Consider the following 14,313-nt stretch of genomic DNA (forward strand, 5'->3'; position numbering starts at 1 on the left):
AGACGGGTTAGGGAGGAAGCAGAAATCCAGAAAGGTGGAGGATGTTATTAAGGTGGGGGGTGTCGAGGCTGAAGGAAGTAAGGCGAGGGAGGGAGTGGAGGTAGGAAAGGATACAACCAAGACTCTTTCACGAACTCTTGTGAAGGAGAAACCGGCGGTAACAACAATTGTAAGTAATGCAGCAACGGAGGTAAAATCTCATTTTATTCCTATTTACAAATCAAAATCAGAGGATTTAGAATGGGCTAAAGCTGGAATGGTAGCCTCGGTAGTCACAGGGGATTCCACTTTGGCCTTACAACAGAGAATCGAGGATGCGGGGTTTTTATCTGTAACTGTTACTCCATTCGGCGGGGATCGAGTATTTTTACATAACACCGGTAGGGAGAACATATGGCAAGTTTTTAATGATGCACTAGATTTTTTTGGTATGCTGTTTGAAAATATCCATAAGTGGTCGGCAACAGACGTTAAGTATGAACGTGGGGCTTGGTTACGTGTGTATGGCATTCCTGCTCACGCTTGGAACGAAGATTTTTTCAAGCTTTGTGTATTGAATAGTGGCAGATTTATTTGTGTGGGTGAATGTACGATGGACAAGGCTCGGTTGGATTTTGCACGTATTCTTATTGCTACGCCTAACATAGAAATTGTGAATACAAATGCAGAAATTTCTGTAGATGGCTGTGTGTATGTTGTTAAGTTGGTGGAGGAGTGGGGGTGTCACCTAGGGGAGGACGCATTTTTGACAGAGGTGGAACCAGATATTGTGTCGGAAATGGAACCACAATTTAATAACATTAACGGCATGGAGGAGGTTCAAGGGGAATGGGAGTTAGATGATTTAGTGGATGACTTGCAAAAAGAATGGAGCCAACATGAGAAAAAGAAGGAGGGTAAGTTACAGGTAGTAGAAGACAGCCCGATGGTGAGTAAGAAGGAAGATAACCAACAGCCTTTATTCACTTCAGTCTTGGAACCTGTGTTGTGTCCGATTGATGCAAATGTACAGCAAGGTTCGAAGGATAAGTCGACAACTTTTATTCAACAAACAAGCCACAACGGTCCCTGGAGTCTTGATTGGTTATCGAAAGTGCCTGTGCAGGCAGGTGGAAAAGTGTTCACGGCTAGAACTAATGATGGGAGTGTTCAACATTCTAATCCGAAGAAAGCTCTAGAACAACCTTTGTCACCGAAATTTTTGTCAAAGAAGAGGTCAGTTGGTAACTTCAAGCATTCGATGGGTTTCTTGAAGAGAATTGCAAGGATGCCGTCAAATGATAGAAAAGAAATTTTGAAAGTTTTGAAAAAACGAGACCGAAAACGGAAGACAAGCAAGGCATCTGTTGATTCAAAAGGTAAGGTAATCATTGTTTCCAATACAGATTCATCGAAAAATTCTTCTTCCTCAGTTAATAATGACTGGGAAAATTGGGTATTGGCTCATGGCAAAGAAGAGGGGGTGGCGAAGGATGTTAAACTTATAGGTAAGGCGATTGGTGTGAATTTTAAGGGTGATCCAAACAACAGTTTCAACTTACTGACGCGGGAGGGAAGAAGAGAGTGGAGGGCAGCAGGGGGTGGTGAGGGTTCAGGTGAGGGAGTAGGAGGACTCTCGGGGAATGTTGAGGGTGCAGGTGCGGTGGGAGATGGGGGAGGAGTGTGGGCTCAATGAAGGTTATCTCTTATAATGTGAGGGGGTTAGGTGGTGGTGAGAAGAGGGCGGAGGTCAGACGGTTAGTTCAAGAGAAGAATCCTTTTGTCTTATGCATTCAGGAATCTAAGCAGAGTTATGTTGATGACTTGTTCATCAAATCTATTTGGGGTCATACTCTTTGTGGTTATTCTTATCAACAGTCTGCTGGAGCGTCTGGTGATTTGATAACGGTATGGGACAGCTCTCTTGTTGATGTTTGGTATTCTTCGAGTTTTGGTCATGTATTTGTTATTACTGGTAGGGTCATTGCGACAGGGGAGGACTTTGTGATTCTTAATGTGTATGCTCCTTGTGATTCGGCGGCTAGAAAAGATTTGTGGGAACGTCTGGTTCCTTTTATTACTAGTAGGACTGATTTTTGCGTATGTGTGTGTGGGGATTTTAACTCTATTCGTACCAGTGATGAAAGGAAAGGGAGGAGTTTGGTTTTCAGACAGGTGGATGCGGACTGTTTTAATAAATTCATTGATGATAGTTGTTTGATTGATTTGCCAATTTGTGGTCGATTGTTTACTTGGTATCGCGGTGACGGTGTATCAATGAGCAGATTGGATGGATTATTGTTGTCAGAGAAGTGGAGTTCGGTGTGGCCTAACTGTATTCAGGTTGCACATCAACGGGGTCTCTCCGACCATGTTCCTTTGATGCTTTATGTGGATGAAGAAAATTGGGGACCCCTTCCGTTGAGAATGCTTAAGTGTTGGTCAGATTTTCCGGGTTATGCCAATTTTTATCGCGATCAATGGAATTCTTTTCAAGTCGAAGGGTGGGGTGGTTATGTGTTGCGCCAAATGTTAAAATTAATAAAGAATAGTTTGAAAGAATGGCACAGACAACATTCTCAGAACTTGGAAGGTAAAATGACGCATGTAAAAGATCGCATTTCTTACTTTGACTCTAATGGTATGTTTGGTTTAGAAGAGAAGTTGTGAAGAGAGAAATAAGTGAGAGAGAGTATGAGAAGAGAGAAAGAGGTGAGAAATAGAGTAGATTTGATGGGTTGTTTGGTACAAGAGAGAAAGAAGAGAGATATAGAAGAAAGAAGTGTGTTTAATTTTTAAAAAGACGAAAATATCCTTATACTAAGAAAGTCTTTTTTGACAATTTTATCATATTTCAATTTAATTTTGTAATGAAGTTAATGTAGTTTATTTTAATTTAACTTAATTAAAAAATTAAAAACCTTTTTTAAACAGAAATAAATATTATATGTACTTGTATTTTAACTACAAATTGTTTTTACTACTACTTTTTTTTTAGAGAAAGTTTTTACTACTACTTTTGTTACTTCAACGTTGCTTCACTACCAATGCATGCCTGCAACCTCCAATAGTGTTGCCGCGTTTTCCACTACTTGTTCAATTACCATTGGCATTGAAAGTCATGAGAACTTTGTAACATTTGAAGGCAAGGGCATAGTAGGAATAACAAAGACCATAAACGTTTCTCTCCCCTTTCTTCCCTATTTTGGAGAGAAGATAAAAAGTGGTGGGCCGCCCTACAGTTTTTAAATCTCTCTTCTCTATTTCTCTGCATTCCAAACAAGAGAAAAGTACAATCTCTTCCCTCTTTCTCTCTTCTCTCTTTCTCTCTTCCTTATTTCTCTTCAACCAAACACAGTGTAAAGGAGAGGAGGCGGCTCTAAATGAGGCTGAGGTGGAGGAGCTCCATAATTTGTCGGCTAATTTGCATTCCATGGCTCGAATATCAAATAGTATTAATTGGCAGAAGGCTAGATTGAAGTGGTTAAAAGAAGGTGACGCGAATTCTAAATTTTTCCATGGTGTTATGTCTGGTCGTCGGCGTCGTAACAACATTAGTTTGATAACAGTTGATGGAGTGAGCGTGGAGGGTGTTCATAATATCCGAACGGCAGTCTTTAATCATTTTTCCAGCCATTTTAAATCTAATGGTGCTGTTCGGCCAAGTGTGAGTGGCCTCCCATTCCGTAAATTATCTTTTGTTGAGGGGGGTAGCTTGACTAAACCGTTTTTGATCGATGAAGTGAAACAAGCAGTGTGGGACTGTGATAGTTTTTAAAGTCCGGGTCCGGATGGTATAAATTTTGGTTTCTTGAAAGAGTTTTGGGATTTGATAAAAGATTTCATGAGATTTATGATGGAGTTTCATCGCAATGGAAGAATGACGAAAGGTATCAACTCGACTTTTATAGTTTTGATTCCAAAGGTAATCAGTCCGCAAAGGCTTAATGACTTTCGACCGATATCTCTGGTGGGCTGTATGTATAAGGTGCTTGCAAAAGTCTTAGCCAATAGACTTCGAGGTGTTATGGGCAGCGTCATTTCTAATACTCAATCAGCTTTTGTCAAAGGAAAGCAAATTTTAGATGGTATTTTGATAGCTAATGAGGTGGTTGACGAAGCAAAAAGGTTGAAGAAGGAAGTTTTAATGTTTAAAGTTGATTTCGAAAAAGCATATGATTCGGTCGACTTACGTTATCTTGATACGGTGATGGACACAATGAATTTTCCAACTCTTTGGCGTAAATGGATATCAGAGTGTGTGGGTACTGCGATGGCGTCGGTCCTGGTAAACGGTAGTCCAACTGATGAGTTCCACTTGGAGAGGGGCCTTCGTCAAGGGGATCCCCTATCTCCGTTCCTTTTTTTGTTTGCAGCAGAGGGTTTTAATGTCTTGATGAACTCTCTAGTAGAGGCGAACTTGTTCAATGGTTACGGTGTGGGAGGTGCGGGTGAGGTTAAGATAACTCACCTACAGTTCGCAGATGATACTCTCATCATTGGTGAGAAGAGTTGGTTGAATGTTAGAGCTATGCGGGCGGTGTTGTTATTATTTGAGGAGATTTCAGGGTTAAAGGTAAATTTTAACAAGAGTATGCTGACGGGTGTTAATATATCCGATAATTGGTTGGCAGAGGCGGCATCAGTGTTGCATTGTAGAAGGGGATCCACTCCTTTTCTTTATCTGGGGTTACCTATTGGTGGGGATTCGCGAAAGCTGAGTTTCTGGAAACCGGTGGTTGATAATATTTCTGCTCGCCTGTCTTTGTGGAACAATAAATTTTTGTCTCTTGGAGGTCGCCTGAAATTACTGAAATCTGTCCTGTCTTCGCTCCCGGTTTACTTTCTTTCCTTCTTCAGGGCCCCCACAGGTATAATCTCTTCTGTAGAATCTATTTTTAAAAGATTTTTTTGGGGGGGTAGTGAGGATAATAGAAAAATTGCTTGGATAAAATGGGATTCCATTTGTGTCCCAAAGGAGGAAGGAGGGTTGGGTGCTTTTAACTTATCTTTGTTGGGGAAATGGTGTTGGAGGTTGTTGATAGATAAAGAGGGCCTTTGGTATAAAGTGTTAAAGGCCCGATATGGTGGGGTAGGGGGGCGGCTCCAAGAGGGTGGGAGACGTGGGTCATTGTGGTGGAGGGACCTTTGCCTTATTCGTAGTGGGATTGGTGTGGGAGTGGGCAGTTGGTTCGAGGAGAACACTCGCCGGGTAGTTGGTGACGACCACAATACTTTATTCTGGTTAGATAATTGGGTTGGGGAAAGGCCTTTAAGCCTTCAGTTTCCTCGGCTCTTTGATCTAGCAGTGAATAAGGAGTGTTCGGTGGAGGAGATGGCGCGAAGAGGGTGGGAGGAAAGAGGGGGTGCTTGGGTGTGGAGACATCGTTTGTTAGCTTGGGACGAGGATAACGTGAGGGAGTGCACTTTATTATTACTTAATATTGTTTTGCAGGATAATGTTCCAGATACATGGAAATGGAGTTTAGATCCCATTCACGGTTATTCAGTTCGTGAGGCATATCGTTTTATTACTTCAAACGAGTAAATTGATAGAGGCTTGGTAGATGACGTTTGACATAGGTTCATTCCGGCTAAAGTTTCTTTGTTGGTGTGGCGCTTGCTTCGCAATCGTCTTCCTACGAAGGATAATTTATTGCAGCGAAGAGTTATACATGTTAATGATATTGTCAGTGCATATGGCTGCGGTGAAACTGAATCAGCTAATCATCTCTTTTTACGGTGTGGCGTACCCAATATGGTATGGCAACTTGTTCGAAAATGGTTAGGCATTCCGACGGTGTTTCCTTGTCAGGTGAAGGAACATCATACTCAATTCACTATGTTGGCAGGTATACCTAGAAGCTTTCAGTGTGTTCTCAAGGTTATTTGGTTTGTTTGCGTTTGGGTGATTTGGAAGGACCGTAATGACCGAGTTTTCAAAAATACGGATTCAAACTCCTTCACCCTTGTAGAGAAAATCAAATTGCATTCTTACTCGTGGCTGAAAGCTAAATGGCCTTCCTTTTATTTATGTTTTCATGATTGGTGGCAACATCCGTTGCAATGTATGGGTGTTAGCTTGTAATTGTTTTGTTCTTTGTGGTGCTCCACCTTTAGGCACCTCCCATTTGTATACTTTTGTTCGTTGTTTTTCTTAAGCACACCTTGTGCGGGGAAAGGCAACGTCTTTGTTTATATTAATATCATTTTGATTTGTTCAAAAAAAATCAATTGAGTTAAATTTTACGTACATATTGTTCATTTTTAACATTTAGAGCATGGAATCTACCATGAAATTATTCCCGCACGTCATGTCTAAGGAAAAAAAATGACGAAAAATGAAATTTCCGTTATAAATTATTTAAGCAAGTTTGCGCACGGGAACCCCGCAGCCAACGATTCTAGCGATTATCAAATTATTATTTTTATGTAAACCATCTTCGTCCGTACACGTGCACCAATTTCAATCCAACGGTTGAAATTAAATTTGCATGTATAACGAGTACAAATTAAAGAACTCAAGCATGGGTTCAATTATCAATTTTATATAGTTACTTTGTCGGTGTGGCTTTCAAATATTGCTATTATAAATTAAGCACTTAAATCCACACACTTCTCACACCATTCTTCTTCATTTACCATTGCTTCTTCCTTTTGCAGCTTCTTCTCTTTGGTTCATATGTGATGTGCAATTGTGATCCGTTCTAGCGTATCATACAATTCACAGCTGAATATTGATTAATTTGGAATATAGATGTTTTGATAGAGGCCTAGGTCATTATTTTTCTTGTTTGAATATATATCAGAAAATATCATATGATATCTTCATCTTTGCTTTCTATATCACTTATATAATTAACATGTTAGCTATATAGATCCCTCAAAAAAAAAAAAAAAAGCTATATAGATCTATGCAATACAGTAATTAAATATCATCCATACAAAATATCAAATTCTTACGTTCTTTTTCCTTCTTTTTTGGTAGTTATATCAAATCCTTCCCATTTTTTTTTCTTCCATTTTTTGTTGAGACATATAATTAGAAAACAAGTATATACATATATGAAGAATATTAACCGTAGTTTAATGGCCTCTATGTGAAATTTTTATGTCCTTTAATTAAACTGGAAATATTTGAGAGCTGGGATATTTTTGATACACTAGCACGGATCACCGTTGTGGGTCACGTAAAAAATAATTGTGTCCTTTTCTTAGAAGGTGAACAAATCAGTTTTAGACCACAGAATATAATTCAGCTTTACAAATAAGTACAATGCAATTATGGAAGCTTGGAAAAAGTGGTCACTCGTGTGTGGTGACAATCGATCTTGTACAAAATGCAGGTAGATTTATTTATTTTTTGATGGAAAAATGCAGGTACATTTGGAAACCTATTTTGGATACTGTATATTTTTGGGGGTAAAAACTGTAGTATTTCATGTAACGTTAAGTTTAAGAAAGGAAAAAGGCTGCATCTAACTGTCTAGCATACCATATTCATATACGCAAAAATATTGCTAATTTTTGTTGACAACTAACTTACTCACATATCATGAACGACATGAAATACATGAAACATATTGATGTTAAATTTGGTCACGTTTTGTCAGTGGAATAAGAGTTGGTTACTGTACATATCACACACACTTGACATATGGTAAAAGTAAAAAAAAGTTGAATTATTATAACTACACTTGGGAAAATTTGTGTATTTTTCTAAGTGGTTTCTATGTAGATTTGGTTTTTTCTTTTCATTGATTTCATAGCTTCGGTGTTCATCGTTTTGATATAGTGTTGTTTGATTCTTTTCGTTTGTCGTGGTGTTTATTTGTTTCAGGTTGTGAGATTGACATCAACTATTTACAAGTTCAATCAATTACTTTAGCGTCAACTTTGTTGATCAATGAAACATGGATGATTTGGATACTGTGATTTTGTCGTATGACTCACTAAGAACTGTATAGATTGATCACTCAAGGCAGTTAGGACTACAATGGGCGGAAAAAGCACCCTCAAGAATTTGGACATTGCTACAGTCTTATAGTTAGATTTAAACCGATGACCTTTGATTAAACCGAACAAGATCCAATTTTGTATCTATTATAAGGATTTTTTTAGAGTTTTAATTATGTGTACCATGCAAATAAAACACATTATAGCAATTTCTAATTAGTATTGAAATAAACTTACATGAAATAGAGTTTGAACTCAAATCTTTCAATTCATCAACTTTATGGTTCAAATTATAGTTGATATACGTACCCGTGTAAACATACGGATACCACTTATGTACCATTGACATACCAATGTTATACAATATTGGTCAATGAAGGTGTGCCACAAGTTCAACTCTTTTTACTAATAATTATTTTTTATCAAATTATTAATAAATAACAACTAATAAGCAATATTTGTAAAAAAAAAAAAACTAATAATCAATATTTATCATTAAAAAATGTCTTTTTTCTAGATTTTCTTTGAAAAATTGTGGGTAATTTACGCATCACTCCATCAAAATTAGCAACCTAAGAAAATTTGCAAGTGAAGTGAAAGTTAATTCGTGGATACCACTTACAAATTTGTTTATGTGGTTAATTTTGTTCTACTTTGTGAATTTAAGTGGGTTTAATTTTTTTGTCTCTTTTTTACTTGTGCAGTAGTACTTATTAATTATGAAAACATAATTTTAAGTGGGTTTAATTTTTTTGTCTCTTTTTTACTTGTGCAGTAGTACTTATTAATTATGAAAACATAATTATCAAAACATATTAATATCCTAAGAGTTAAAATTCCTTAAAAAAGAGTTCATTAAAATGACAATAGTCGAATGAAACAAACAAACTTATCACAATCACACACACAAAAAAAACCTGTAGAGCTTAGAATCCATCAACCTACTCCACATTTTATTAATTTTATTCTTTTGGGTGAAACAATTCATTTATAAGTGGATTAATGTACATATATCATTCGTATTCGAATTCATGTTGACTATCTCCAAAAGATAATGAAAAAGTCAGTTAATTTTTAACAGAAGTGACCGAGGACATCGTATATGAATGACTAGTGGGACCGAATAGTTTTTGCATTCGATTCAACCAAAATAGCCAAGTACTGCTACCTTCCAAAAATGCTAAAAGTAAACTTCTCATAATATCTAGGGATATAATAGGTTAGGTCGGTTACGACCTAGCATATGACAGGTCAAGTTAGGCGAAACATTTTTTTTAAATAGAGTAGGTTTAGGCTTTGTCAGAAATCTATTTAGTTTAAAAGGTCAGGTTAAAAGTCATCAAAAAAGGCTCTTAGGCCTATTAGGCCGACCTATTTGAGTAAATATGAATATTTATTATTATATTATATTTTGTATTGGGTTAAAATAAAAATTTGTTAACTAATTTAGTAATTTAAGCTTATTAGTATACATTAATTTTTTTACATATTTAAATGTATTGTTATAAACTATAATTGAAATATGATACAATATATAGTCAAAATCTACCCATGTTGATTATCGAAAGAGAGTTTATTCTAATTGATCTATTAGTTCGTTAGTCTATTTAAACTTAGATCACATTGCTTATTTAAAGATGTTCATATGAAATAGGCTTTTAAACATGCTAACATGTCATATCAGGCTTTCCGAAGGCCAGATTCAAGCCTAAAAAATATGCCTGTGTCAGTGACAAGCCACATGCCAGGCATATTTTAGCCCCTACAATGTCATCAAACTAGTGAGAGTCATGAAGTGGGAACTCCAACAATTGTCATCCGCTCGAGCAACATATGATTTTTGATTCATTCCACTATAGCAAAGTGAGTTAGTTGTTTGTCCTTAAACATTTCAAATTAACAAGCATATTGACCTTACAAAAAAAACCACTGACATGTTTGTGATTCTTAGCACAAGCAACAAGTGCCAATTGAAGTCGATGTGCGAAACAATGTACATAATAAGCATATGGATTCTCATTTTGGATTAAAGTTTACAAATCACTAAACCAACTTCACATATTGCTAGCTCCGCCATACCCTTGCCCGCCTAATGCTAGAGAAACTCAAGCCATTAATAGACAACAACTGCTCAAGTGTATCTTTAAGTGACTTAGCATGTGCCAAGAAATCTTTCCTGTACCAAACATTCATTATCAACATAATAGACAACAACGACCATTTGTTCTTTACTAACATAATAAACATTGTTTAATCTCTAATATATATCTTTAATTGGTTTTTTTTAGAGACTAAAAATAAAATTCTAAATATTTATAAAGATCATTTACTTAAATAACCATATACTCCCTCCGTCTCATATTACTTGACCTAGTTGACTCTGTCACGTATGCCAATGCATAATTTTAAACTTAAATTTCTTTAATAATCTAGTAGAAAAAATTACGAAAATTTGATATTTTGAAAATATTAATCGAGACGAATCTAACAACATCTTATATGCTATATTTTGTTTTTATATATTAGTAGAAAAATAGAGTCAAAGCATATGGTACATGAATAGTGCAAATATTCTAAATAGGTCAATTAATATGGGACGGAGGGAGTATATCATTATAGTTTTTTTTTTCTTTTTCCAATATCAATTTCATTATATCATGATATCAAACATATTGCAACTTGCATATTTATCATGATATCAAACATATAATTTGAGTGATCCGGTTGCAACTTGCAAAGTTGCAATGCCTTTGCATCATTTTGTTTGCGGGTCTCACGCTTCCGTATTTAATATTTTATGTCACTTTCTTAGCATTGTTATGACTTTTTTGCATTCATTACTCTAGCATAACAATTTCAATTTATATTGTCCGTTTGCATTTGTTTCTTTCCCATATTCGGTAGAGAAATGATATATGAACAACCATTTTGTGACAACTTTTAGACAACTTTCTCTCTCATACTCACATTATATTCTTACTCTCTCTCATCCTTTTTCTCTCTCCATTGTTTTTGACCAATAAGAAGAGAGAAAAAGAAGGTTGTCATGAAAGTTGTACCAAATGGTTGTTCAAATATCATTGCTCTATTCGGTAAGTACTATACCTGGAATGTCGATAATATTTTACATTTTTTACGGCATTATTATTACCTTTTGAAATACATAAAAATCAATTCAAATTTAGAAAATTGTTGTTGACACATATGCAAAAGCTGAAACACACATGTAAATGACTAAAATACCCCTTCGGCAGTTAACCGCCGCATAAGTAAACCTGTGATTTCCATCAAGGGGCCCCGGGGCACGACATTGAACAGTGTTATTGTCTTAAGTAAACCCTAATTTTGGACCTAAAAATACTTGTTCAAATTTTCTTTCATCTTTGATATATGTCTATTATTCTTGAAGAATTGCCAATTTACTATTGTTTACACTGACATTTTACACTGCTTTATCTCTCAATTTAGCTTTAAAAAATCTTTTCAATTGTGTATTTGTCCATTTTTTCTTGCATTTCAAGTCATCCAAAAACATCTTTCTTGCATTTTAAGTCATTTGATATGTTTCTGATCAATTGCATTTTTCTCTGCATATTATTTCAATGTTAGTTGCAAAATTCATGAAGAAGGGTATTTTAGTCTTTTCCTGCATTCAAATTCATTTTAGTCCTTGAAAATTGTTTGTGTCTTTTCATTTGATTTGTATAAGTCCTTGTTTCAATCTCATGTCAAAATCCATTTCAAAAATTACGTTTAAAGTCATTTTGGGTCAGTTTAGCCCCTAGGGGCATTTTAGTCATTTCCTATGTTAAAATTTCTTTCAATCTTCGAAAAATTGTCCCTAGGTCCTTTCAATTGGTTTGAATGATTTTTTTGTTTAATTCCATGTTAAAATCCATTTCAAGAATTTGCATCTGAGTCGTTTTGAGTCAGTTTAGCCCCTAGGGGCATTTTAGTCATTTCCTGTGTTAAGATTCCTTTTAATCCCTAAAAAAAAATTGTCTCTGAGTCTTTTAATTTGCTTGTATAAACTCTTGCTTTAATTCCTTGTTAAAAATCATTTTAAAATTGCATTTGAGTCGTTTCGAGTCATTTTAGTCCCTAGGGGCATTTTGGTCATTTCACACGAAATTTTGACGGAGAGAGGTTACTTTGAAGTTCCTCATTTCAGTAATTGGTTCGTTTTAGTCCGTTTTGTCATTTTTTAATCGTTTCACTTTACGTTATTTTCAAATTACATTTTTTACCAATTTTATTTTAATTACATTTTTAGTCCTTTTTTGTCATTTTTGCACTTTAGTCCTTTTATTTCAGTTAATTGCAGATTGATCCACAAGAGTTTGTTACAAGTCCAGTGCCACGTGTCATTATTCCATTGGTCCAAAAATTCACATATCACCTATATAATGGGTCCCATGGTCAAAGAGTCAACACACTAATCATTTTCACAAAAACTCCACAAAAAAATCACAAAATTCATAATTATTTTCTCTCAATTTTCCTTCTCTTCTAACTAACTTTCCACCACCATAACAAACTTTTTCCACCACCTCTAACCACCCTAACTAACTTCTACCACCACAACTTCATCTTCAATCTCTCTCTAACCACCACAATCTTCTTCCTCCACCATCATCATCAACAATATCCACCATTAAAATTCACCACTAACTCCATAACCACCACAACCTTCATCTCTAACAAACTACAACCACCACAATTAACCTCAAACCTCCACAAATCCATTACCAAATTCAAGGATTCATCCAAAATATTCATCAACACAAACCTTTAATTCCACAAAAATCACATCCATGAACAACAATCTTCAATTAATTCCATTGTGACCGAATTCAACAACGACGAACCGGAATCGGACGAAGGAAAAGAATACAATCGAAGCAAAGGGAGAAGAAAAACAGCACCAAATCCGAATACATAAGAAGAATCCGGAGCCATTCAAAGCTTCGTCAAGCATCACGGTATTGTTCTTGATCCAAACTTTTTATTCCATTCTCTTTTCTTCCAATTTGCGCGGCTGTAGCTTTATGATTTAGGTGGATTGATTGTGTTTTGAATGTTTCCGAGTTCATATTCGAAAAGAGAATAACGATCCGGTTTTAAAAGTGTAAAAAAAATTCGAATCGGAGCTCGCCGGAATCCGGAAGTGTCACCGGAGTTATGAATTTTCCGGCGAACTTTTGAAGATTCCGGCGAACTCTATGAAGTTTCCGGCGAGCTTGTTGAACTTTCCGGTGACATTCATGAGGTTGAAGATGAACATTTTAGAGAGAGGTGAGAGCAAAATTTTTAGAGAGAGGGAGAACAAGAAGGAATGAGGTTTCTGCAGCAAAAATGCATTTATATAGGCCCATTTTCGCAGCAAACCAGGGCCCAGTACTCCTCATTCATTTCTGTTTCATTTCTCTACAGATTTGCTCCCTGCACCCCCCCTGTCTGTGTGTTTGTGATAATTTCTTGCTGTTTGCACCCCTATGCGTTCAAAAATTTTGCAAAAAATTCCAAATAAATTTCTATTAATTTCCTTGTGTCTTTTGATGAATCTTGATGCTGTTTGCATGTTGAACTTTGATTAAAAATGTATGAGAAATATTTTGTGCTCTTGTTAATTCAAGGTTTCAATTCTTGTTAAAATTTTTGTTAAAAACTTCTAGAAGTTTGTGTGAGTTTTTGTGTGAGTAATTTTAGCATTTGAGACCTATCTTTTGGAAGGCAATTACATGTAAAAATTCATTTCCAAAAATATGTAGGATATATTCTTGTTTTTTGCTTACTTTTTGTTAACATTCTTGTGAAATTGTTATGTGATTTTAAGCTTGGATGTTGGTACATAATTGTGGTTTTAGACATATAATTTTGTGGAATAAATTTGCCTCCTAATGTAGTGTATGCTTGCTGTTTTGAGTTAAATTTTTGTGGACCTTGTGTTTGGTAAATAATGTGAAATAAAAGTGCATAAAGAACTTGAAAATTTTGTAAACTTTAGCATAGTTAAATCCCTAGGTTCTCATGTTGGTTTTTTGAACTAAGTCACTCAAAACTTCTCTAATATCATGAGGATTTAGGCCTTTAACCTTGCTTTAGAATTGTGTTAAAATGTCAAGTTTCTTTTATCACTTTTGGTTAATTTTGCTTGTTACTTCACTTTCAAGTTCCATTTACTTTACTATGCCTTTAGTATGTTGTTCCTATTTCACTTGTGCTACTAACCTTTCTTGTTTCATGTTTCATGCATTCCATAAGCTCACCTCATCTCATATTCTAGCTTAATTTTCTTGCAATTTATATTTCTTACGAAAACTTAGTATGTAAAGATTTAGGGATTTTGTAATTTTCTTTTATGCTTTTAAAATCTTG

General features: G+C 35.6%; 1 protein-coding gene and 1 long non-coding RNA gene across 2 annotated transcripts; both read left to right on the forward strand.

Moving 5' to 3' along the window:
* Positions 1 to 1,671: 1,671 nt before the first annotated feature.
* LOC146896467 (uncharacterized) lies at positions 1,672 to 2,649 on the forward strand. The gene has a single exon (XM_085733307.1). It carries the CDS (start codon positions 1,672 to 1,674, stop codon positions 2,647 to 2,649), a length of 978 nt encoding a protein of 325 aa, XP_085589433.1.
* Positions 2,650 to 6,600: 3,951 nt separating this feature from the next.
* On the forward strand, positions 6,601 to 8,205 carry LOC146896468 (uncharacterized). The gene is made up of 2 exons (XR_015022513.1): positions 6,601 to 7,325; positions 7,820 to 8,205. It is a non-coding gene; the product is annotated as an uncharacterized LOC146896468 (long non-coding RNA).
* The last annotated feature ends 6,108 nt before the right edge of the window (positions 8,206 to 14,313 follow it).

This window comes from Medicago sativa, chromosome 8, assembly GCF_051527215.1.
Source record: "Medicago sativa cultivar Bolivia chromosome 8, Bolivia_mono, whole genome shotgun sequence".
Taxonomy (NCBI): domain Eukaryota; kingdom Viridiplantae; phylum Streptophyta; class Magnoliopsida; order Fabales; family Fabaceae; genus Medicago; species Medicago sativa.